This window comes from Dendrobates tinctorius, unplaced genomic scaffold (assembly GCF_039654945.1).
Source record: "Dendrobates tinctorius isolate UK_male_01 unplaced genomic scaffold, ASM3965494v1 ptg000196l, whole genome shotgun sequence".
NCBI classification, from domain to species: domain Eukaryota; kingdom Metazoa; phylum Chordata; class Amphibia; order Anura; family Dendrobatidae; genus Dendrobates; species Dendrobates tinctorius.
This window is the reverse complement of record NW_027361863.1, coordinates 1,914,676-1,941,439: the sequence shown is the minus strand read 5'-3', so window position 1 is coordinate 1,941,439 and position 26,764 is coordinate 1,914,676. Positions and strand designations below refer to the sequence as shown.

The window sequence follows — 26,764 nt, the reverse complement described above, 5'->3', positions numbered from 1 at the left end:
CGGATCATTTTTATCGCAGAAGCAACAAGGTAAAAAAAAAGAAATGGCAGAATTGCAATTCTTTTACTGGCTTGGATTATTTTTTCCTATTTTGTAAAATAAATGGTATTATTCAAAACTACAAAATGAATATGGACCAATTGGTGCTGGTGGCTTTCTTTTGCAGGTTTGCGCAGACTGACACGTCTACACGGGCGGCCGCAGCGCGCTTGCGCAGTACGCTGGCCTCGGCGAGAGGAAGGAAATTGTCCGCGCATGCGCGTCGGCTGTGGCGTGTGCTCCTTTGCGCATGTCCGCTGGGCCATGCCAGCCGGGACAATATTACCAGCAGGATAAAATTGTAAGAAATCGGAGTTTTTCCCCGGAGATCTCGGAGTGACAGGTCAGGAGCGCCGCCGCTGATTGTACCTGCTGCTTCCTATATTAGTCAGGTATTTGGCACCGCCTGTGTGTGTGCGCCAGATTTGCAGACGTCTATTTTGTCGCATCCATGGTTGCACGTGTGATTAGAGACTGGACACGGTGCCTGGGATGCTGGGTGACAGCAAGGTGCATCGTGCACAACGTGGCATGTCGTCTGCTCACTGTCATGTCACAATTTTCCCCCAAATGCAAACTGTTCCCTGATTTAAAGGGACAGTACAGGAGTATTTAGGGTTTTTTTTTTTTTTTGCGAATAGTATTGATCCCTGCTGGTAATTTTGCCTCCAAATGCAGAATGTGCCTTTACACAGGCGCACGACGCCGTCACACGACCACCGGAGCGGTCGCTTGTTGTGTGTATGGCGGCCTTAAAGGGACTGTCCATCTACTCGCCATCTTGTGTGACTTTGGGCGAATTGGTAGCACCTATCAGACACCAGCCGGGTATTGTGAGCAAAGTCTGTGATACTTGTGGCGTTTTTAATAGAAGTTTCCATTGAAAGGTGCCGGAAATGCGTTCAAATATCTGTGGGTTCAATTTTAGGAACACATAAGGGCGTGTGCACACGATGCAGATTTGTTTTTTTTGTTTTAGTTTTTCTGCACAGATTTGTCACCAAATCTGATTCCAGTAAAGTGAATGAGTATCTGGAAGTCTCATGCAAAATTCGCTTGTTTTGGACTTGCAGATGTTAATGGGCACGTGCACACGTTAAGGATTTGGTGCAAATGTTTCAGCGTTTTTTTTTTTTAATTTAATTTTTTGCATTTCTTGGCAGGAAAAACACTACATAAAATAGGCTCTTTTTTTTGCATTAGTTTTTGGTGCAGATTTTTCACCACTCATAAGGCTGTGTTCACTTATCGCTTTTTTTTTTAATACAGTGAAAATGCAGCCTGATGTCTTGGCAGAGATAGAACTTGTACCTATAGTATCTTATGTGGCCGCATATTTTTGCTGACCAAGCGATCTTTAAAAAAAAAAAAAAAAAAAAAAATCGACGTGTCCAATTTTGACTCTCGAATCTAACTCGCCAATGCAAGTCGATGTGTCCCTGAAAAAATTGGGACAGCGCACAGGTGCCGTCTGTGCTGTTTGTCTTTCATGCACTGCTTTATTGGAGAATCCTGAGAAATCTCCGTTATTTTTATTTTTAATAACTCTTATGAAACTATGATGCTAAAAAACAGACAAAAAAAAACCTGTGATGCAACTCTGACCGGATTTTGCGAATGACGTGTGACTGAGCCCTAGTACTGTATTTGCCATGCCAGCTGACTAGTAAGTCAATTTTTGCTCAACCATATTCCGTTATAACACGCTGGGGGTGGTAGTTGTAAATTTGCAAACTACCTATTACTCGGATCCAACACTGATTGCTCGTTTCCTTTCCTTGTATCCTCCTCCGCTGTATTTGCCACCTCTGATCACACAGCATTGTATTGTATTTTATTTCCCGTTGGTGCTGTTTTTTTTTTTTTTCCTGATCTGCAATCCCGCTCGAGGGTTTCATCATCCTCCGTGTGTTTATTCTTCTGCTTTGCTCATTGGCTGCTGATTTAAATCCAGGCAGCCGTTCACTACAACCGTAAACTCCGGGGTTAGGACTCTCATCAGTGCGGGTAGCAGGGAGGATCACCGGAGGCCAGCAGGGCATGCACGGTTTTTTAGAAAAGGCTACAGCCTGGTGTGTAACGTGGTACACAGGTCAGCAGTCAGTGGATATATGCCCCCTGTTCAGCCATTGCTGTCAGGCTAAGTGCACACGTTGCAGGTTCTGCTGCGGATCCACAGCGTTTTTGGCCCTGCGGATCCGCAGCAGATTTTGCTGTGGTGTACGGTACCATTGTATTCAATGGAAATCAAAAAATGCGGTGCACATGCTGCTGATTTTTCCGTGCAGATTTGATGCAGGTTTCAAATCCGCAGCATGTCAATTCTTTGTGCGGAATCTGCAGCGGTTTACACCTGCTCCATTGTAGAGGTGTCAAACCGCAGGGGAAAACTGCAGGCTAATCCGCAGGTCTTTTTACCTGCAGATTTACCTGTGGATTTTTCCAAATCCGCACGGAAGAATCCGCAGCGCCTTCCACAACGTGTGCACACGTTGCGGATTCTACGAAGGAATTTTCCGCGCAGATTTTGCTAAATCCACAGGTAAAATGACCTGCGTTTTACCTGCGGATTTTCTGTAGATTTCCCCTGCGTTTTTAAACTTGCTGATTTCTATAATGGAGCAGGTGTAAAACTGCTGCAGATCCGCACAAAAGTGGCATGCTGCAGTTTTAAATCCGCAGAAAAATCCGCAGCATGTGCACTGCGTTTTTTGATTTCCATAGACTAGAATGGTGCTGTACACCGCAGGAGAATCTACTGCGGATCAGCAGGGCCAAATCCGCTGCGGATCCTCAGCAGAATCTGCAACGTGTGCACGCACCCTCATACTGGTAAAATTATGTCCTGCGTTTTCTGTTTCTGAAATTGCCAGTTGGCAGCCAATATGGCCTTGTTTTATCCCTGAAGTCATCCAGCTTTCTGAGAATACTGAATGGCAAATCTGCCTATAGAGCCCTAGCCTCCCTGCAGACCAGAACATAGAAGGAATTAACTGCAGCCAGATACTGAAGCATTTTTCCATGCGGAAATTTGCAGTGTAGAATCAGTGACCTGGAAAGTGCAAGGATTTTGTTGCAGGTTCTCGCCATTGACTTCAGAATGGAAAGAAAAATCGGCAGTCAAATATTTATGTTGCAAAATTTGCAAATGCAAAAATCTGATTTTCGTTTTTTGTAACTCCAGTGCAGACTGCCGTATGAATTATATCGCAGTGCTCGGACTGACCTGCGGTTCTCCCTACCTGAGTGGGACGGCTTCATATTTCTGTGCAGCTCTCACACTTGGGTAGGGAGAGCCACCGGCCAGTCCGGGCATCGCGATTCCTTCTTGGGTCTCAGTCTGATTTATGTACCCTTACCCCATCTTTTTGGTAGGTCCCCCTTTCCTGTCCCCTTCTCGTGACATTTCATACAAACGTGAGCGCTACGGCCGATAAAGGCTTTGATCTGGCGATATGTCACCCGTTGTCAAGGTCACAATACAATATTTGGCCGTGTGACTTGTCACCTCAACCTTTTATAGTTGCTTGCTGAGAATTTCTCATTGGAGCCTGAAGTATAGGGACCGGATTGAGGACCAGGAAGCCTTGGCATCAGAGCAGCAAAATGGGAGTAGACTGCAACAAAAGCTGCCAAAAAATCTTCACATTTTATGGATTTTCTGGCGTTTTTTTTTTTTTTTTTCTTCCTCTGCAGATTATAAATTATATTTGCTGCAAATCTAACCTACATGAATGTACCCTACTAGCTGTAAAATTTCAGAAAATTTGCAGCAAGTAATACTGTACCAGTTCCTGAAAATAGACTTTCTGGGGGGGGGGTGTCTTAAAATCTGCGCAAAAGTTGAAATTTGTAGGTAACACGCAGATTTTGCTGCAGATACTTTGCAGAAAATTCTGCTGCCATTCTACCATGCGCGATCCTACCCGTAGTGTTTTGTTTTTCCATTAGTTATAGGCTTTCACTGTCTGTACACAGTAATCTGCTGACTTTTTTTTTTTTTCTTCTGTCAATCCTTTTATCGCGTTTATTGGTGTTATTGTAAAACTCTCGCTGCACTAAGTGATCCATCATTGTTCCTTAGCAAAATGTTGTGTCGGGCTGCACTAAGTGGTCGGGGCTCCAGGCATGGGCGATCCCTGCTTTCCCGTGTTCGGACCACAGTATCTTCCCATTTCACATGTAAGTAACTTTGTGCACTTTTTTTCTACTGTTTGTATTGTGGAGGTGTAATGTCAGGTGAATGCAGTTGCACATATAATATTCCACATGTGATTTGCCCCCCGATGCTGGAACGTCTTTACACGTCTTGGTTAAATTACATTTTTTGCATCAATTTTATACATTCATAGACCTTAAAATACGCTTTAATTTCCACGTGTGGTTTTGAGAGATGTCGCTGCACAACAGGCGGACGACTGATGAGACCACCACCAAGCGGTTGCTCTCTTGGCTGCTGGATCTTGGGATTCTTTACTACCTTTATGGTTTGCATTGCAGATGTTCCAGCTCGGCAAAATTCAAGGGAACTGAGCAACATCCCTTTTATGACTATGCCTCTCATCCGCTCACATGGGAAGCCGTTTGCGCACCGCAGCGAGCTGAAGCATGCCAAGCGTATAGTGGTAAAGCTTGGGAGCGCTGTGGTGACGCGAGGAGACGAATGCGGGCTGGCACTCGGTCGGTTGGCATCTATCGTTGAGCAGGTGAGCCGCCTTGGCATGGTGTCTAAAAATATACGCCTCTTTACCGCGGATCTGTCACTTAATTTTTAGACCGGATGAGGCTGGTGTACTTCAAGTTTTCCCATCTGACTCAAAAAGGAGCATTTTAGGATGAGCCCAGCTCTATCTGGAAAATGCTTATCTTAACATCACGAGCATACAGTAATTCTGACATGGACTTTCAAAGTAAGTACACCAGCCTCATCAGGTCTCCAAGACCTATCACTCAACTTCTATAGGTTTTTTTATTGTGAAATCTGTTGAAAGATCTGCTGTAAAGGCAAATGGTTGTAAAAGCTGCCTTTTGGACTCAATGCAGACCACGACTGAATGACCTCAGGTACCAGGGAGTTATGAAATCTCCATAGATATAAAATGTGTATTATTTTAAGGACTACATCTTGCCATACACGCACACATAATGTTTGATGTGTCATAGTGACCTAAAAACTTCTGACATCATTGGGGATCCTGGAGTTGAGACCATTTTGACTCTTGAGAAGAAAGGGCAGAAGGACCTGGCCAAGAGCTGTTATTGGCTCTCCTTGGGTAGATGGTGTCTGTTGTGCGTGGACTCATAGACTTCTTTGAGCTCGTTCATTGCTAGCTGATGGGGTCCACGGCCCCCACATCTTGTATACATATATACCCCACATCAATCACAACTTCTGTAATGTAATTATGACCCATTAAAAGTTTGATGAAATGGAAGTGTAAACCCCTTTTAATTAAAGTTTAGGAAATTCACGTAGATCTTCAAGCTTATCTGTCTCTCGATTTACCTTTTAATAAATAGATCCAGTATTTACTTTGATAAACTATGTCAGAATGGCTGAAAGTTTACACTCGGATTCCACCGATGTAGCCTGATTGACAGCTCCTCACTGTCTTTTTTTTTCCCTGCTGAGATCTCACACTGCTCAGTACAAGCTGCAGCTGTCAGGCAGGCTGGGCAGGCGTAGACTGATACACCTGGGCACATGAGCGCTCACTCAAATACTGGGACTTTGAGTTGTAGGTTCACATATTGTTAGAAGATCCTATAAATCTAGTATAGGGTCAGTGTATGTCACAGTATTACATGGGCCTGGATGTGCCCTTCTTTTGCTGCAGGTGTCCGTTCTGCAGAACCAGGGTCGGGAGATGATGATTGTCACCAGTGGGGCTGTGGCATTTGGGAAACAGCGTCTCCGCCATGAAATCCTCTTGTCGCAGAGTGTGAGGCAAGCTTTGCACTCGGGCCAAAATCAGCTAAAAGATATGGTGAGCATGACAATGCCAGTATGAACTCCTAGGAAATAAGTGAGTGTGCACCCATTCCAATTCTCAATCTTTGCTTTGTTTAGCAAGTTCCGGTCCTGGAGGCACGAGCCTGCGCCGCGGCCGGCCAGAGCGGGCTAATGGCACTCTATGAAGCCATGTTTACCCAGTACAGCATCTGTGCAGCCCAGGTAAGTGCTGGCAGAAGAAGGACAAACTTCTTGTTGATGGCAATCGCTACTCAGAACTTCTGAGCTCATTGATTGGCTGCAGCGCTCGACGTGACATCAGTGCTGCGGACCATAAGACACCAGAAGCTGCGTCGGAGACTCTGCGCCGGACCTGAGAGGGTCATTAAAGAACCGATTTAGCAACTGTACTTCTCTATTAGTCCTATGTTTAAGATGGGAATAGCTCTTTAAGCAATTGCATAATACAATTCAGCAGCATGTGTATCTGTAGGTATTCTTTATCAATTATTGGGTTGGCTTCCTATTGAAAAAGAAGTGGTACTAATATACTTTAAGGAATAGTTATTTATGCAATTACCTAACTTGTATTGTTTTGATTCGCTGAACTCCATGCCTTCAAAGAACCTTGTCCTTATTGGAAAGCAGACACCAGCAATGATAAACTAGACCTTTTTATTACCCCCGTGCCCTGTAGACGGCAGAGTCGCCCGGTATCTGGAATATGTGATCTTTATATTGCCGTTCAGTCTGTGATTTCACCTGAAAAGACTCATTGGTGCGGGAGGAGACTTCTCTGAAAGCCTAAGTCGGGGCTTGTTGCCAGCAGGCGGGTCTGGGGTATAGGTCACTGACTTGGTGGTCTTTTAGAAATAAAGTTGTCTTTTTTGATTTTTCTTTCTTTAAGATCTTGGTGACGAATCTGGATTTCCACGACGAGCAAAAAAGACGGAATTTAAATGGCACCTTACACGAGCTGCTACGGATGAACATTGTGCCAATCATTAATACCAACGACGCCGTCGTTCCTCCTCCGGAACCGAACAGTGATCTGCAGGGGGTAAATGTGGGTGAAGTATTTCTGTGGGTGTCCGGCTGCATGTAGAGCTGCTGTACTAACAGTGCATGTCACTGCTAACTAACGCGTGAGTGCTGAAGATGGCGAAAGTAGGTGACGTATACGTATAATACCAGGCCACGATATAATGCAGTAAGGTGCATGGGGAAAAAAAACGAAAAACTTGCCAAACCAGATTTAACTTTTTTTAATCAGAGATTGGAAGACTAAACAAAGGTCCTACACAAGGGCCTATAAAATAATGTATCTCCATGTCGGGGTAACTGGCTTAACAACAATAGGTGCAGGGGTTGCAATCGCACCTGGAGTCTAAGGGGCCCAAAAAGTCTCTTTGCACCATATGAAAAGACCAATTCTAGTAAAGACTTGCAATAATTAGGTTCCCCATTGGAGCTTTTGCATCGGGGCCCATCAGCTTGAAGTTGCGCCACTGGGCGTAACACTGCTCCTGTGCGTAAACGTAGTACAGACAGGACCTCTTATACCTGCAGTCCTTTACACTCCTTGGCACTAGAGATGAGTCAATCAATTCGGGTGGATTTACTTAAATTTGACCAGCAGATTTGATTTGGTCGGAATCAAGACCGTTCCTCTTACACTGAATCTTCCGCAGCTCCTCGGTCCTCTGCCCCGGTCTTCTGTTTTTCCAGTTTTCTCTTCCATATCTTTGAGATCTGTTCGAGGCCTGTGATTTGCCTTATGTAGGGGAGATACAATGCATGTCATAATGGCAGAAGATCAGTGTGGAGGACGGCTGAACCACAGCAGTTGTGCTGCATAAGGAGAATGGGTCAAATTTGAGTGCATCAGATCCCAAAAATATCGGATTCTAAATTTTTGGGGGAAGTCATAGTGGAAATTAATTTGCTCAACTCTACATGGTACCACAACGATGTCCTGGCTCTGGTGATGGGACACTGTGCTGTTGTGCTCGGGAAAGAAGAGTTGACTGTAGGAATGAGTACTATGTCTATCGGGGATACATCTGCAACTAACACAGTCCTCTTTTCTGCAAACTAACGTTTTTGCTTCACGTGCACAATTCATGCTTTACTATGAAGCATATGTTTTAATTGATCGACACATACTGTACCTCCTAGTTTAGCATGTGAATTGCAATGAGAGACTTTTTGGCATCTGCTAACCTTAAAGGGAATCTGTCACCTCATTTTGGCGCAGTATTTATATGACTTTGGTCCGGTCCAATGGGCGGTGTTTTGGGTCCTTTCCTCCACCCCTCCTTGGCCGCTGTCTGCAATATTTCAGGGAATTTCCGTACTTGGCCTCCATATTACGCGTGTGCGCATTGCAATCTGGACTCGCGCACTCGCAGTATGCTTTGCCCAACTGCGGACAAAGCCGAAAAGCATTAGTGCGCATGCACCGGTGAACTATGTCCCGGAAGTATTTCTCTGTGTTCCGGGACATAGTTCACCGGTACAATCGCACTAATGCTTTTCGGCTTTGTCCGCAGTTGGGCAAAGCATACTGCGCGTGCGCGAGTCCTAATGCAATTGCAATGCGCACGCACGTAATATGGAGGCCAAGTACAGAAATTTCCTGAAATATTGCGGACAGCGGCCAAGGAGGGGTGGAGGAAAGGACCCGAAACGCCACCCATCGGATCGGACCCAAGTCATTTAAATACTGCGCCAAAATTAGGTGACAGATTCCCTTGAATTCACACTGACAAAGACGTGGAGTGGAATTTTCTTGGTTGCTGCATGTTTCTATCCTTTTACTTGCATTCGACACAAACTGTGCATGCAATATGGCAGAACTTGGTCTTCCATACTGCTGGCTTCCCAGGCTTCATGTCTCCTGTTTTCTCTTTATTTTTATATCCCGTCTATCTTCTTGTTGGTGTAGCTTTTCCTCGCTCACCTTATTTTATTCTTCAGGTGATTAGCATCAAGGACAATGACAGCCTGGCAGCGCGGCTAGCTGTCGAAATGAAGGCCGATTTAATCATCGTCCTGTCTGACGTGGGAGGTAATATCGTTAGATTTCCATATTCTGTGCCAAGGTTTTGATAACCGCTTAGAAACCCGATGTGTACCTTGGTTACCAGCTCCCTGTATCAGCGCGCTGGTAAGTAAGGTACACATCGGTTTTCTAGGCGCCGCTTAGAAACCTGACGTTTACATTTGTTACCAGCACCGGATCGCTGGTCTCCCGCCTGTCACCAGCGGGAGACCATCGACAAAAAAAAAAGTCCAGATATTTCCACAGTGATCAGCGATACCCGGCAGGGGGGCCGGTCGCTGATCGCTGTCACACATAGCGATCTCGCTGGTGAGATCGCTGTTGCGTCACAAAACTTGTGACTCAGCAGCGATGTCGCTAGCGAGATCGCTATGTGTGACGGGGGCTGTAGTCTTCTTATGGTTGTCAGGCCACTGATGGGGTCAGCATAGCTCGAGAAGTGGTCTTCTAAACTATACAACACTTGAGCCCAAAAAACTGCCTAAATTTAACTTGGGTACGAAATGAAAAAAAAAATCTTAGTTACAAACCTGAACTTGGTAGGCGAAAGAATCTCGTCATAAGGCCGGGGTCAGACAAGCGAGAAACTCGCACGAGTCTCGCATGTCAATACCAGGCACTGCCGCAGCACTCAGACCGAAAATACAATCGTGTGAAATGAGCTTAATAAATACAAGTCACAGAGATCTTTAAGCGTTCAGGTTAAAATAGCAAAATGGGTTTCTACAATATGCAAGTGGACTTGTTTCATTGGCATTCACAATGATAAGTTTTCTTTGCTTGCAGGACTTTTTGACAGCCCACCTGGATCAGATGATGCCAAACTTATTGACATTTTCTATCCCGGAGACCAGCAGTCGGTGACATTTGGAACCAAATCAAGAGTTGGCATGGGAGGCATGGAGGCCAAGGTGCAGCCAGACATTATACATTTTAATTTATTTTTAGTATATATTAATTAAGCTGAGATCTTGGATATGTGATGATATGGAATCAGTGTACCCAGGAATGCATAGGAAGGAAAACATTGAAATACACTACATATTCAATTACTATGCTGTATAAATCTGTGAGTTCTGATCTCCATGACCAAAGTGGAGTGGATTGATGAATGAGAGATTGGGCACACTATTGGGCAGCCGCTAGAAAGCAATGTACGGCTCATTGTTGGGGGAACCCGGTGTCAGATCCCATATTTGAGTTATTCTACAGACTAGTCGTCAATTGCTAAGGCCAGGTCACATTGCGTTTAACCAGCCCGTTCAATGCATAGCGTTGACGGACTGGGTAAAAGGTATTGCATAACGCGATTGCGCTATCGGTGACGGAGCCTCAGACGCTGCAGCCCGCGTCCGAGGCTCCGTCACTGAATGACGGCATGTCGCGAACACTTGCCGCTTTACGGCATGTGATGCGCCCGACAGTGGGGGTCAATGGCAGTGTTAACGGACTGCGTTACACAGCGTTATGTCGCAGTGTAACGCAGTCTGTCTAACGGACGGCCAAAACGCAGTGTGACCCCAGCCAAAGACCTGTACAGCCCTTTTAAATATCAAAGGGTTTGTCTTGGATTGATATGTTTTGAAAGCCAAGCACATAATGCTACATGAGAATGTATGACAAGCTCAGATCGCTGCTGTTTAACCATTTAGATGTCTCTGACAGCATCATTTTGATGAATTGGTTAGAGTGATCACATGATGCCAATGAGATACCATGGCATCTGGGGTGACTGAACCTCCCATTTGCTACCATTTTGGTCCTCCTGTAAAGTAATTTTCTTTATATATTGCAATACAAATATGTACCCCAAAATGGCATAAATAAAAACGTCAGCATGCCACACAAAAAAAAGTGCTCACACAATGTGAAAAATGTTTGGGTCTTAGAAAATATTAACATTATTACATTTTTTTTTTTTTTTTAAGTTTGAAAGTGCCCTGAGAAATTACGTTGCCAGATCATTTTTTACTGCAAAATGTATGCTGTAAAAAAAGAAATCCAAAAAATAATGGTAGAATTGCATTTTTTTTCTTCTTCAAAATTTTACCCAATTTCCTCGTGGGGTTATGTTGACGGAATAGTAAAAAAGATATGGCTTTTGGACAAGGTTGGAGGAAAAAGGCAAAAGTGCAAAAATGGTGAACCGTGAGACCCTTATTTATTTTTTTTGCCTTTGTATTGCTGTAGGTGAAGGCTGCCCTGTGGGCCCTTCAGGGTGGCACCTCTGTTGTGATTGCTAATGGAACTCATCCAAAAATATCCGGTCATGTCATTACTGACATTGTTGAAGGGAAAAAAGTTGGCACCTTCTTTTCGGAAGTAAAACCTGCCGGTGAGTTAATAAGGATCAGTGACCTTTAATGTTCAAGGCCAGGGTCTGTTGAAATTGCATTGTTGTACCATATAGAAAAACTATAAAAGTGATTTAATTATTATTTTATTAAAAAAAACAACAAAAACCTGTGGATTTTGATGCAGATTTTGGTTTTGAGACTCAGCCAGATTGGCTCCAGGAGGAAGGAGACATACACGACCCTTATTTTAGACCTCCCATTCCCGGTTTTAGCTGGAAAAAAAAATAATTGTATGAAAAACTGCAGCGGAGTCTTTCCGAAATACACTGGTAATGAACTATCAAGCTGTGTAGCCAATAGCAACCAATCAGCGCTCAGCTTTCATTTCTTAAACTGCTCGAGGAAAATGAAAGCTGATCAGTGATTGGTTGCTAGGGGAAACAAAGACACTTTTGAGAAATGAGGCCTACTGTGTATGACACAAGCCTATGTTGCCTGATTCACCGAGACTAGTGTATTTTACCAGCCTTGATGAAAAGTCCCACGGTGGAAGATGCTGTAACACCTCTTTGTGCATCTTTTGATTGCCCTTGCACCAGAATCCAAAAACTATACCAGCTTCATTGGATTTCGTCCTTGCTTTCTTTCTTGCCCTTCAGAAAAGTTGCGCATCCAGCATGTAGACACCAAGGGCCCAATTCATTATTGCATTTGTGACTTTTAGTTTTGGTGTTGTGGTTTTTTATTTTTTTGCCTATTTTCCATTTGCACCTTATTCTTTCAATTTGTGCGACTTTATGTCCTCCCCTATTCTTTCTTTGTCTTTGTGGTTGTGGATTGGTTCATCAATTTCAACTTTTTAAAAAGTTGTAAATTTACCCAAGTCCCCGCTCCTCGGAGTGATTCTATGTACGCCTGACATTTTTACGCATATTTACCGTGATTTTAATGGAACATGTGACGTTTTCTGATTAAAAAGGTTGAAGGTTTTTTTTTTTTTTTTGTAACTTTTTTTTTTTTTTTGGGGGGGGCAAAATTCGTGAACCACATGCACCAATTTCAAGAATTTGGCACAAAAAACGTCAATGGCTAGCACAAAGAAAAAATAAGTGTAATATTGAATCGAGCGCCAAAAGTCACAATTTTAGCCCAACTCTGTGCACAAAGATGTCCAACTTACCGTATATACTCGAGTATAAGCCGACCCGAGTATAAGCCGACCCCCCCCCCCCCCAATTTTGCCACAGAAAACTTGACTCGAGTATAAGCCCAGGGTGGGAAATGCTCCATAGATTATTCCCCCATATGGTGTCCCCATAAGAAGCTCCATAGATTGTTCCCCCATGTGCTGCTGCTGCATGTAAAAATAAAAAAAATTACTCACCTCTCCGTCGCTGGGTGTCAGATACTCACCTGTCCTGCGTCCATGGCTGCTCACCGCTATCTGCCACGTCATCGGTCAGTGACGTTCAGACTGCAGGGGGCGCGGCGTGCACTAATCACGTCACCGCGCCCTCTGCTGTCTGAAGTCACTGACCGATGACAGACAGCAGCAAGCAGCCATGGACGCAGGACAGGCGAGTATCACTATCACTATACTTACCCGTCCTGACGCTGTCGCTTGAGTCCCCAGTTTCTCCGCGCTCTCTCTTCCTGCATTCAGCGGTCTTGTGATACCGCTCATTAAAACTCATGAATATGCGCATATTCATAAGTTTTAATGAGCGGTACCACGTGACCGCTGAAGGCAGGAAGAGAGAGCGCGGATAAGCTGGGGGCTCAAGAGACAGCGTCAGGACGGGTAAGTATGACCTGACACCCCCTCCCGGTGTATATGACTCGAATATAAGCCGAGAGGGGGACTTTCAGCCCAAAAAAACGGGCTGAAAATCTCGGCTTATATTCGAGTATATACGGTATATGCCAGTTTTTGGTGTAATAGCCTCTCGCTCCTCCCTTAGTAATGTTATCCAGCACTGCTCACTCTCACATCTGAAGTGACTGATGCCGATGACGTTATGACCCCACACACATGCTGAGGTTTGTACAATTTGCGGTTGTCGTGCGTTGCAACAGGCATGTGGGCTCATAATGTAATCGGCACCGCTCACTTCTGATGTAGGCGTGAATGGCGCTAAATAGCCCCTTTTATGTTTGTTCGTTTCTATATAAATGCAATCGCATTGTCATATATAATAAAATATATATATATATATATATATTTTTACATTTATTTAGGGCCCACTGTGGAGCAACAGGCTGAAATGGCGCGGACAGGTGGAAGGAATCTGGCAACACTAAGGCCAGAGCAGGTGATTTTGCGTCCAAACCTTCCATATGTATCACAATGGCATTGGTTTGCTGTAGCATACATAGGTTGCAGCAGCATGTGATGGAATTGTAGAGATGGAACAAACACCAGCTCGTTCATTCTGATTCTCCATCCACGATGTAGTTGTTGAATTAAATCTGTATTACACCACATTAGAAACAAGTCTGTGCCAAACTCTGCTCCTGCGAAATTCATAGGTGCAATATTGAAATAATGCAATTGACTGCTTTGTTTTTTAATATTCTTATAATAAGCACTAAGATGGTGTTGATCTTATACAACATTTTTTCTCTTTGATGTACGTTTGAGAATACTGTATGGTATGTGGCAGGATCAGTACAGGATAAGTAATGTATGTACACAGTGACTGCACCAGCAGAATAGTGAGTGCAGCTCTGGAGTATAATACAGGATGTAACTCAGGATCAGTACAGGATCAGTAGTGTAATGTACGAGTATGTACTCAGTGACTGCACCAGCAGAATAGTGAGTGCAGCTCTGGAGTATAATACAGGATGTAACTCAGGATCAGTAGTGTAATGTACGAGTATGTACTCAGTGACTGCACCAGCAGAATAGTGAGTGCAGCTCTGGAGTATAATACAGAATGTAACTCAGGATCAGGCTGCAGTCGCTGATATAGACCTCAGTGTTAAAAATTGCACATGATGATTGTTGGATTCTTTTACAAACTTTACAGTGGGGCCCATGATCTAGGAGTAGGTTATTAAACTTTATTCTGAATGCTAACATGTTATATCTTCCAACAACAGAGAGCAGAAATCATTTATCACCTTGCTGATTTACTTACCGATCACAGAGATGAAATTCTGGCTGCAAACAGAAAGGACATGGAAGAAGCAGAGGAGAAAGGTTAGTTATTCCCATAGATCTGATTTAGGAGATGGAACATGACAGGTCTAAAATTTTGGCAGGGATCAGAAATTGAGAACCTAAGGTTGGGAAAGAGAAAATGGCATAGAGGTGTTTGCCACAATTAGAAAAAAGCCAACCTGCCCCACCCCGTCCTTCAGTGCTATCACAAAGGAAGAGGAAGATGGGTCACTGGCAGCTGACCCCATCGCTGCAATCTTGGTGCTTCTGTGAAGATTGAGGGTTTTTTTTTTTTGTTGTTTTTTTTATATATATTGTAATGCTTCTGTATTGCAGTACAGCAAAATCCACAAAAATTGCAGGCTCAAATCCATTAGGGAGACTAAAAATTAAAGTGAAAACTTTAAAAATACAGTTTGCAAATATTAAAAAGAAAATAAAAACATGAGAGCTTGAATAACACTCCTGCATTTTTTAAGGAAAAAAATCAAATTACCAGAATTTCCTTTTTTTTTTTTTATTTTTATTTTTTTTCCCTCTGGTCACCACACCTTCCTATAAAAAGATGCAACAAACAGCAAAACGCTTTATGTACCCCAAAATGGTATTGATAGAAAAAATACAGCTCAGAAGGCGGGAAACAGTCCTTCATACAGAAAAAAATATACATTGTAGTAATTATACTGACCTGAGCAATCATGATTGTAGGTAATGTGTACTATGCAATGAATGCTGTAAAAATGAAACCCAAAAAACACAGACAAAATTGTGGTTTGTTTGCACCATTCCCTCTCACCTGGGTTTTTATTTTTTTATTTTTTAAACCTGTCTTCCAGAACATTGTATGCTAAAATGGTGTCATTCAATACTTCAACTCGTCCTGCAAAAACAAACCCACATATTCTTGTGTGGATGAAAAAAAAAATACAAATAGTTATAGCTCTGGGAATGGGACAAACCGTTTCACCATTTTTTAATTATTTTTTTTTATATTCTTCTAGGAAGGCTGGCTGTTCCGCTATTGAAAAGATTAGGCCTCTCAACAGCAAAACTGAACAGCTTAGCTATAGGACTTCGACAGATCGCTGCCTCCTCCCAGGACAGTGTGGGCCGGGTCATACGTAGAACACGAATCGCCAAAGAATTGGAACTAGAACAAGTTACTGTTCCAATAGGAGTCCTGCTCGTTATTTTTGAGTCTCGGCCAGACTGCCTTCCTCAGGTACTACAAACCATTTAACATGATGAGTGATACATGACTGTCTTCCCCCACTGCACCGTGGGAAACCTTAAACAGTCCAGAACTATATACCGGGTGAGTCATAAAGGACGGACGTTTTTAAACTAATCATAAAATCGTTAAATATAAAGGACGGATGTATTTGAAGTGGCTATAACTCACCACCAGGTGGAGGCAGAGATGTGCGGGAGGCGGGGTTATGTTTGTGAGGTGAAAGCATTGTTTTTATTTTAGTTTCAGTTTAAGCTATGGTGCCGTGGACGATAGAACATCGCGTTTTTGCGTACGACAGTTTTGTCAAGAATAATGAGTGTATCACAGCCGTTCAGCGTGAGTTTCGGCGTCATTTCAATATTCACAGAAATCAAGCTGTTCCCGCTCGTACCACTATCCTACGTTGGGTTGAAGCACTCCGTACACGAGGTACACTAATGAACAAACGACCACCGGGGGCTCCACGAACGGCACGTACCCCTGAAAATGTGGAACGCGTCAGGCAAGCCATGCTGCGTAGTCCGAGTCGATCTGCTCGGAAACATTCTTTAGAACTTGCCCTCAGTAATCGTACAGTAAGGCGTATTTTGCATTTAGACCTGCATTTCCACCCCTATAAATTGGCCATTGTGCAACAGTTGGAGCGCGGGGATTACGCAGCGCGACTGAAGTTCGCACATGAGATGGAAGCAATTATTGAGCAAAACGACAACCTTATTTTATTCATGAGTGATGAAGCTCATTTCCATGTCGATGGCATGGTTAATCAGCAGAACTGCCGTTATTGGGCCTATGAAAATCCGAAAGAATTACATGAACGACCGCTGCACAGCCCTAAGGTAACGGTGTGGTGCGCTATGGGCAAATATGGCGTGATCGGTCCGTACTTTTTCGAAGGCGATAATGGCAATACTGTTACCGTGAACTCACAACGTTATATCGCCATGATAAATAACTTCTTTGTTCCTGAGTTACGACGGCAACATATCCCCATCTCTAGTGTGTGGTTTCAACAAGATGGGGCAACGGCCCACACAGCCGGAGCAACAATGAACGTTCTTCGCCCTCTCTTCCCTGGTCGCATCATTTCCAGGTTTGGCGATATTAATTGGCCTCCTAGGTCCCCAGACCTGTCCATGTGCGATTATTACTTATGGGGTCACCTCAAATCACGTGTATACAAGCTTAAGCCTCGATCATTACAAGAACTGAAGGAAGCTATTCGAGTGGAAGTTGCCCAAATCGACAGAGTTGTGTTGGAACGTGTTGATGCCAACTTCCAAGAACGCCTTTGGAAATGCATCACTGATAATGGCCACCACATGGCAGATGTTGTTTTCCACACTTGAATTTGTCAAATGCTATTAGTATAAGTAACCAAATCTGTGAATACATTTATATTTAATAAATATTTAACGATTTTATGATTAGTTTAAAAACGTCCGTCCTTTATGACTCACCCGGTACATCAACCTGCTCTATTGTGGTTGTAGACACTAGACAAGAAGTGATTCCAACTTGGGGTTACTAATTTAAAAATTAAATATTTATTTATAAACAAAATATAAGACCATGATAAGATGCTTAAAAAAGACAAGGCATCTTATTGTCTTTTATTGTTTATAAATAAATATTTAATTTTTAAATTTATAATCCTGAGTTGGAATCCCTTCTTGTCTAGCAGCTACAACCGCAATTGTGCAGGTTGATGTATTTTGGTTTTGTAGTGTCTAACAATTACTTACCTTGGACATATATGAAGTACAGTCCAGAACTATGTAATTCTTGTTATATGTTCAAACTGGTCAGCGTTAGCCTCTTCTGCTACAGAGATCCAGATATAAAGTTGTTAAAAAAAACACAAACTAAAGTCATGTTAGGAGTTGTAGCACTTGGATCCCCACTTCTCAGAGTGTTGCCTTCCTCCGATATTGGAGTGGACTTGATGGAAAGACTATAAGCCCATTTTCAGTGTTGGAAGGAGAGCAGCGCTGAGCCGAGTTCTTCATTTCTTCTATTTTAGTAATTCCTTGGGGGTTTCTTCATCCAGACCTCCACTGATCAAAACTTCTGATGTTTCCAAAAGTGCAGATACACTATAAACATCCGGACATTTGTTGTTCTTCTTACGGCCTACATGTGGTAATCTGTCATGCAGATCCTGATTACTGTCCTTGCTTTGTGCTCTTTTCCCCAGGTTTCGGCATTGGCTATTGCAAGCGGCAATGGTTTGTTGTTAAAAGGTGGAAAAGAGGCGTCTAACAGCAACCAGATTCTGTACCGGCTCACCCAAGAGGCGCTGTCCATTCATGGAGTTAAGGATGCCATTCAGCTGGTACATAGATTTTTTTTTTTTTTCTTCTATTTGTTTTTTTACTTTGATAATTATAAATGTGATGTTTTTGTTTTATCTGTCTCTTTCTGAACTCCACTCTTTCTGATTTTACCATAGACCACAACAAAGTTGAGTTGAACTTTGATGTGGTCATAAATCAGCTGAGGGGGGCTTATCCTGTCCTGAAGGCCATGTGAAGAGGAGGCACTGATCCTCTCTCTGCTCTACATCCTGTAATTTCCACAGCTATTAGCAGTGAAATATTGATTCATTAGCACCAAAGGCTGGGGAAAGTACCAGGAATATACGAGAAGCCTTGGAGGGCACTCAGGCATGACCAAAAACGAGCATCAGAAGGAGCACAGTTGAGGGACTGGGGAGTTTTTCTAGACTGACCTTAGAACCTGATGACCATTCAGATGATTTTCAACCTGATGTGGTAGGCAGGCAGGGCAAGAGAGATGGCAATATGGCAAAACTCTTACAGCAACAGTTAAACAGAGAAGTGCAGGAAATACAGAGCACTAACAACACCTATGGAGAAGATATTCCGGCCAATGATTTTCGGCAAGAGCCTGCATTACAAGATGTTTCCTGTTACACGGCTCCGCCATACTCACCCGGCCTCCGCTCCCACGCCGCAGTCGCCCTCCGCTCCCACGCCGCAGCCTCTCTCCACCCGACGGCCGCGGCGGTCACCTGAGACAGGTCCGCGACCGATGCCTTCCCTGCATGCTATGCGCATGCGCCATAGGCCGCGGCCGCGCCTCCTTCCTGCTTCTTATGCTCCGGCTGTGCCCTAACCCGGAAGCACCTGTGGACCAATGGCTGACCAGACGGGGCCATATCAGGCCGCTTCCCCCTGAGGGAGGCGCCTGATCGTTGTGTTTCCTGATACTCTGGCCTCGCTCCTTCGTGCACACACTGCTGCTGCAGTTCCTGTCTCGGCTGCTCCTCACAGCAGCTTCTCAGTCCCGCTACCTGTGTTCCTGCCGACCTACTCCAGTCCTGCCTTGTGTTCCTGCCGACCTACTCCAGTCCTGCCTTGTGTTCCTGCCGACCTACTCCAGTCCTGCCTTGTGTTCCTGCCGACCTACTCCAGTCCTGCCTTGTGTTCCTGCCGACCTACTCCAGTCCTGCCTTGTGTTCCTGCCGACCTACTCCAGTCCTGCCTTGTGTTCCTGCCGACCTACTCCAGTCCTGCCTTGTGTTCCTGCCGACCTACTCCAGTCCTGCCTTGTGTTCCTGCCGACCTACTCCAGTCCTGCCTTGTGTTCCTGCCGACCTACTCCAGTCCTGCCTTGTGTTCCTGCCGACCTACTCCAGTCCTGCCTTGTGTTCCTGCCGACCTACTCCAGTCCTGCCTTGTGTTCCTGCCGACCTACTCCAGTCCTGCCTTCTGTGTTCCTGTCGTCCTACTCCAGTCCTGCCTTCTGTGTTCCTGTCGTCCTACTCCAGTCCCGCCTTGTGTTCCTGCCGACCTACTCCAGTCCTGTCTTCAGTGCTCCTGCCGTCCAACTCCAGTCTCAGTCTTACTCCGGTCCATCCTGAGCCGCCCCTCTCGGTACCGGCTACCGTGGTACTCGAACCCCTGGGCCTGCTCCTAACGGTCCCTGTATAGGGGTCGGTTCCACCTGGCAGCTCGCCCGGGGCCCCTTGGTGCCACGGTCCAGAGGGTCCACTCTCGGAGTTCCCGCTCCTGACCACCCGCGCTAATATTTCCTCTGCTGTACAATCCTGCAGCCTCTCAGTAGAAACTCTCAACAAAAACATTGGAGGGCTTAGAGAGGACATTAATCTCATCAGACAAGCCATGCAGAAAATAACCAGCAGAGTCAGCCAGTTGGAGGAAAGAGTGAGTTCTGTTGAGGACAAAATGGCTACTATACACAGGGTCAGACTGGGGTACCTAGGGCCCACCAGGGTAATTGACTCTAGGAGCCCACCCTATGGCTACCACAAACGGTATTACTTGTTCAATTGTCGGATTCTCTCACGTGTGCCTTTTAGCAAACTATACAGTGTGCAAAAGAACTGTAATGTGCAGTGCACAATGTCAAAGTTTTTTTGTTTTTTTTAAATGGAAGAAACACAAATGACTGTCAATCTTCCTTGTCTGTGGCTCCTTGCAAGGTTTCGCCTTGTGAGCTAAGGATGATTCTGAGAAATTTCCGCAATCAGCCCAAAACTACATGAGAGGATCTGGTCAATGACCTGAAGAGAGCTGGGACCACAGTCTCAAAAATCACCGTTAGTAACACACTACACCGTCATGAATTAAAATCCTGCAGGGCATGCAAGTTCCCCCTGCTCACACCAGCACATGTCCAGGCCCATTTTAAGTTCACTAGTGACCATCAATATGAGGAGGCATGGGAGAAGGTAAGGTGGACAGATGAGACCAAAATAGAATGTTTTGGTATAAACTCCCCTCGCTATATTTGGAAGAAGAAAAAGGATGAGTACAACCCCAAGAACACCATCCTAACTGTGATGCATGGTGGGGGAATCATACTTTGGGGGTGCTTTTCTGCAAAGGGGACAGGACGACTGCATCGTATTGAAGGGAGGATGGATGGGGTCATATAACGCAATATTTTGGCCAATAACCTCATTCCCTTAGTAAGTGCAATAAAGATGGGAAGTACCTAAATCTTCCAGCATGACAATGACCCAAAACACACAGCCAGGGCAACTAAGGAGTGTCTCCCTAAGAAGCATTTCTAGGTCCTGGAGTGGCCTAGCCAGTCTCCAGAGCTGAACCCAATTGAAATTCTTTGGAGGGAGCTGAAATTCCATTTTGCCCATCAACAGCCCTGAAACATCTGAAGAAGATCTGTATCTTCCATCTATCTTCATCTTTCGATCTGGACCTATGAAGCCAGAGCTGTCAATCAAATTAGAGGGGAGAGGTGGAGATTGAGTGAGTAAACAAGCAGGACTTCTGTACTGACAGAGCCCCGTTAAGGGTAACTTGTCACCTTGAGAAACTGTATTTATCTGCAGATATGGGGTTAATCTGCAGTTAAATGGGGTTTAAAGCCTGGATAACTGGCTTAATGGAAACGTGTTAGCTACAGGGAGAATATTAAGTTTTATTCTCCTTGCCACAACTCTCTTCCAGTATGGGGGCCCGAGTGCCGGCGGCAGTGTTGGGTATTGAGGTGAGTTTCTCGCATTATACACGCAAGTGTGACCCTGGCCTATAAATCAGTATAGTGTGTATATAATTTATAAAGTGTATGTGATTTGTGTATACACACAGAAATGAGATAAATGGATCTCTTGGCAACAAATGCCATGAAGAACATGGGGAGCTCCTGTCACTATCACAACGCAGTAGTGAGGGAAGACATTGTGATGTCAACTAGAAGGCAGAAAGAAAAGAGAGGGCAGCTCTGTGGGGCAAACAGGAAAACCAGCTTTTGTTGATGTGGAGGACAGGAGAGAGTCAATAAAGCCATAATCGGGGAGCTCCGTTACTCACTTCAGGCCAGCACTGTGTTCCTCTGGAGCCTCCCCTCCTGATCATGCCGACCTCAAAATTAGCTGCCAGCAGTGCAGGAGGGGAGCCAGCGGTCACCTTCTCTTCCATTAGCATCTTCTTCACTGCTAGCTTCAGCAGTGATTGCAAGGACCCGAGCATCGCGCGCCCCTGCACTGTTAAAGGGCCGGCAGCAGTGTGCACAATCCTGGCTCCCATGGCAGCGTGCTGAGCACCTTGCCCCGTGCACGTGACCCCCTGTTCGGCTTCCTGGCCCAGCCTGCCACTGTCCTGAGCGCTGTGCGAGCCCCTGCACTTTTAAAGGGCCCACGGCTACAAATATAAATGCATTATTTTTTTTTTTTCCCTCTCTCTCCCCAGCTGGGGCCCACCGGGGATTTCCCCGGTACCCCGCCAGGCCAGACCGACCCTGTCTATACATTTAATATCTCAGAGTGGTCTCCAGAATATCAATGCTTTTCTCATCAAGGCTAATGACCTAAAAAATAGGCGTTGGGGTTCCTAAAAGATCAGTGGGCTGTAATTCGGTTGATTTTTATTTCCTCCTTCGCCTCATTGGGGGACACAGATACTGTGGGTGTATGCTTCTGCCGCTTGGAGGCTGACACTAAGTGGGAAAAAAAAGAGGTTAGCTCCTCCTCCGTCGTATACACCCTCGCCCCTATTGCGGGCGGAACTCAGTTTTTTGCTTAGTGTCTTTGGAGGCACACGTGTCTGGGTTTCTCCAGACTTCTTTTTTTCCATGAAGATAAGACAGGGGCGACGGATCTTATTGAAAGGGTCCGATCTCCCCAAACCATCAACGGGCGAGCACGTGTTGAGTATCGTCTCCATGTATCCTTTCCCGCACCGAGGGACATATCTGGGCCTTTTTCCCCAGACTTCTATTTTTGTTTGTTATTTTATGAAGATAAGACAGGGGCAACGGATCCTATTGAAAGGGTCCGATTTCCCCAAACCAACAACGGGCGAGCACGTGCAAGTGTCCCTCCACGTATCCTCTCCCGCGACGTGGGACATGATGCCGGACTTAGCCCTGTCCACCCCTAGGTATAGAAACCATGGGTTTGCACAGAGAGTCCGAGCGGCTCCCACTGCTCCACCAACGCTAGACGGCGGTGCTGCAAGGCGGCGGACGGTCCCTCTCCTCACCCCCGTCTACCTGGTGTGCTAGATCCGGAGTCAGGTATGGAGGGCTGGGGAGGGCCCTGCGTCAGCGTTCCGGGGAAGCTCCAGGCATCTTAGGGAGTGCAAGGCAGTCCTCCTTCCCTCTCCTGCCTCCTTCCGCCAGGCAGGGACGCCCCCCCCCGGGGCGGGCATGCAAAATTTAGCCCGCGGCTTCGGCCGTGACTAGGCCACGGGCGGAAGTCCCGCCCCCGGCGTGACGTCATTTCCGGCGCCGCCCCCCGGGCTAGGGCGGACGCCGAACAAATTGAGCCCCCGGCTTCATCGCAGGGTAGGCCGCGACCGGGAGAGGAACGTCCCAGCCTACCCAGAGGAAAGGAACGCTGGGCAGCGGAGCGCAGAGGCAGCGGCAGGAACACGTGGGGACACAGGACGGGGTAAGTGTGACCCCCGACCCTAGGGGCGCGCTACGGGCGATTAAAGGTGGTTTCTCATTCGCCTTATTGGGGGACACAGAGACCATGGGTGTACGCTGCTGCCACTAGGAGGCTGACACTATGCACAAAAAAAGGTTAGCTCCTCCTCCGCAGTGTACACCCCACCGACCGGCAGGGAACTCCTCAGTTTAGCTTAGTGTCAGTAGGAGGTGGACACGGGTCTTTCATTAGACCCTTATCTACCTCGATGTGCGTCGTTCCCTTTCAGGTTCTGGAGGGATACAGTGTGAATAGTCACAACTGTACTCCCACAAAGAGGCTTTGAGTACGGCGTGTACTGCCACCCCGTATCCTCATAGCTCTCCACAGCGGGACCAAGAGCTCAGCACGGGTGCGTGCCAGCGATCCAGATGGTCCTCGCTCCCCGTCTCCCACCCACTCGCCCACCAGAGCCTGTCGGTTTGGATGAGACGCGGCCACAACAAGAGACGGATCAGACAGCGTGGGATAATGAGGTACCTTTATTGAATACAAGACGGAGGTAAGTATGGGGGCCGAGTCGCGTCCTCCTCATCCCTAGATGGGCATCTCGGCGGCTCCAATATTGTTCAAAGCGGCCACTGCGGCTGCCGCAATTACTCCTGGCCCTGGCATCAGTAGGGGTCTTGCCCGGCGTTTTCCCCCGCCTTTAGTCCTTGGCGCAGCAGATATCAGCGGCGTTCTGCAGAAAGGTTGCCGCCCCTCGCTGACAGGCGGCCGCCGCTATTAATTTAGGCCCCGGCTTCATTTCGGGCCTTCTTCTGCGTCGCGGCCACGCCCCCCGCCCCCTTCTTCTAAGCGGGCTTCTCTCCCGCCCGTTCTAGGCCTGCCCACCGCTCTCTTTGATCCTAGCCTGTTCTTAGCCAGCGGGCGGTGCCTTCCTTCAGCTTCGGCGGCTAGCGCCGCCCTTCTTCCTCTGAAAGCGCACGTTCCTCCTGCTCCTCTCAGGCGGCCGCCATCTTCGCAGCCTGTCAGCCGGATACCGCTCTCCGCTGCCCTACATCTTCCGACAAGTCTTGTGGCACGTTCCCTAGGGACACCGGACCGTGAGTATCTCTGCATCTGCAGACTGACACCCTCCGCTGCCTTTTTGACCCCCAACCTTCCGGCAGCAGGACAGCCTACTCCCCTCTGCCTGGACTGCAGCAACCCCATTCAGCAAGACCCCCGTCCAGGAGCCATCTATTGCGCCATGTGGAAGCGAACCCCCCATTACTTGTTGGGCCTCGTCTTTCTCAATCTGTGGCAGACCTCACCAGGGTGTCTCAGTCCCTAGTAGCCGTCCTTGATAGGTTGCCCCTGGACACTTCTGCAGGGTCCAGCAGGTCACATGATGCTCCATTTGAGCCAGCCAGCAGAAGCCGCAAAAGGTCCAGACAGGACCTCCGGCCGGGATCCTCTCCTGGCCTCACATCCCCACATAGTCCTTCCCAGCAGTCGCCCTCCCGTGCCTCCTCACCCAAGTCAGGTGAAGCGCTTTCGGATGTGTCATCCGAAGAGATCTTAATGCTGGATTCGGACCAGGACGCGGACATGAAGGTTACGGTACAGAACCTCATTGCTGCGATTAAACACACCTTCGAAATCTCAGACTCCCCTGCGAAATCCTCAGAACAGGAGGTTTCGTTCAGACGGGCAGAAACACCTTCCAGGGTCTTCGCTTTCCGATCCGAGTTTGGCATGATCTTTACCAGGGAAAGAGAAAATCCAACCAGGCGCTCTCAAAGAGGGAAGCGCCTCGGCGTGCTGTACCCGTTTGCCAAGGAGCTTACCGACAACTGGTCCGCTTCCCCCTCGGTAGACGCACCCGTGTCCAGACTTTCTGACAACACGGTCCTCCCGATTTCAGGTGTGGCGTCACTAAAGGATTCTAATGTTAGAATTATAGAATCTTTAGCAAAGTCAACATTTGAAGCGGCTACAGCAGTGCTAAGCCCAGCCTTCGCTTCATCTTGGGTAGCGAAGGCCAGAGCCACTTGGGCAGAGGAACTCCGCAAGGGCATCCTAGTTAAAGCCCAACCAGAGCAATTGGCCGAACTGGCCAACCAGATCTCTCATCCATGGGATTATCTGCTCTCTGCCTCCTTGGATGCCGCGTCTTGCGCAGTTCAGGCGTCAAGCAACGTGGTAGCAATCCGACGTTCAATTTGGCTCAAGGCTTGGCAGGCGGATTTGGCTTCAAAAAAGTCCCTTACCAATCTGCCTTTTCAGGGAGCGTGTCTCTTCGGATCCCAGCTGGACCAGATTATTAAGGACGCCGCTGGAGGCACGAGTTCCCTCCTCCCTCAGTCCAAGCCTCGCAGACCTCCGTTAAGACGTCAGTTTCAGCCCTTTCGGACTTTCCGCCGCTTCAATGCGGCAGACAACTTCTCTAACCAACAGAGACCGCAGGCACGCCAGGATAGAGAAAAGGTGTCTTTCAGACCCATTCCCTCCTGGCGATCTCACTACGCCCAGGGCAGATCCTCCAGATCTGGACGGTCCACATCAGCATGACTATCAACGAACTCTCGAGGGTCCTTCCCAATTAGGAGGTCGACTCCCTTTCTTCAGAGACGTCTGACTTGCCTCAGTAGAGGACGCTTGGGTCAGGGAGGTTGTATCATCAGGATACAAGGTAGAGTTCGTTTCTCATCCCCGGGATCGTTTCTTCGAGTCCTGACCTCCAAAAGATCCCGCCTTAGTTCCGGGGTTCTTTGCGTCCATCGCCTATCTCCTCAATTCCGGAGTGATAGTGCCCGTTCCCGAATCAGAACGTTTCACAGGGTTTTATTCAAACCTGTTCGTGGTACCGAAAAAAGGCGGTACAGTTCGCCCCATCTTGGACCTCAAGTTACTCAACAAGAGAGTCCGACTGCGTCATTTCCGAATGGAGTCTCTTCGGTCAGTAATCGCTTCCATGGAAACGCAGGAGTTCATGTGTTCAATAGACATCCAAGATGCCTATCTACACGTTCCCATATTCTCCGGCCCTCAGAAATTCCTGCATTTCGCGATTTGCCAGGAACATTACCAGTTTGTTGCACTACCGTTCGGTCTCGCCTCCGCACCCAGAGTGTTTACAAAGATCATGGCGGCGTTGATGGCCTTGTTGAGAATCAGAGGTCTCGTTCTTTTTCCGTACCTCGATGACATTCTGATCACAGCTCCGTCCTTTCATCAAGCTCACCAAAGTATTACCATCGTCCTCGACACCCTGTCCAATTTCGGGTGGCTCATCAACAAAAAGAAGTCCTGCCTGGTTCCGACACAATGTCTTGTGTTTCTGGGTCTATTGTTCGACACTCGTTGATCAAGGGTTTTTCTCCCACAAGAAAAGATTTGCTCCCTGCAGCGGGATGTACGATCGCTACAGATCTTACGACTTCCATCTCTCCGGACAATAATGAAAGTCCTAGGAAAGATGGAGGCAGCGACAGAGGCGGTTCCCTTTGCCCAATTTCACACCAGACCTCTCCAACACGCCATCCTGTCTCGGTGGAACAGGTCTGTTTTTTCTCTGGACCGCCCAGTTTGTCTTTCATACCGGGTCAAGCAGTCCCTCAATTGGTGGCTGACGTCTCCACTCAT

The 26,764-nt window shown here is 46.6% G+C and overlaps 1 protein-coding gene across 4 annotated transcripts in view; it reads left to right on the top strand.

Annotated features, from left to right (window-relative positions):
* The first annotated feature begins 230 nt into the window (after positions 1-230).
* Positions 231-26,764, top strand: part of ALDH18A1 (aldehyde dehydrogenase 18 family member A1) — a 57,618-nt gene continuing 31,084 nt past the window's right edge. The window contains exons 1-13 of one of the 4 annotated variants that reach the window (XM_073552783.1): positions 231-382; positions 4,124-4,221; positions 4,540-4,745; positions 5,877-6,026; positions 6,110-6,214; positions 6,900-7,058; positions 8,972-9,062; positions 9,843-9,967; positions 11,247-11,391; positions 13,592-13,665; positions 14,459-14,558; positions 15,521-15,741; positions 17,951-18,088. In XM_073552783.1, the coding sequence (XP_073408884.1) occupies positions 4,128-4,221; positions 4,540-4,745; positions 5,877-6,026; positions 6,110-6,214; positions 6,900-7,058; positions 8,972-9,062; positions 9,843-9,967; positions 11,247-11,391; positions 13,592-13,665; positions 14,459-14,558; positions 15,521-15,741; positions 17,951-18,088 (1,608 nt within the window). In that variant the 5' untranslated portion in view covers positions 231-382; positions 4,124-4,127. Of the gene's footprint in view, positions 432-671; positions 1,706-4,123; positions 4,222-4,539; positions 4,746-5,876; positions 6,027-6,109; positions 6,215-6,899; positions 7,059-8,971; positions 9,063-9,842; positions 9,968-11,246; positions 11,392-13,591; positions 13,666-14,458; positions 14,559-15,520; positions 15,742-17,950; positions 18,089-26,764 lie in introns of those variants that run through there. The other 3 variants (XM_073552782.1, XM_073552781.1, XM_073552780.1) reach the window with 3 other exon arrangements.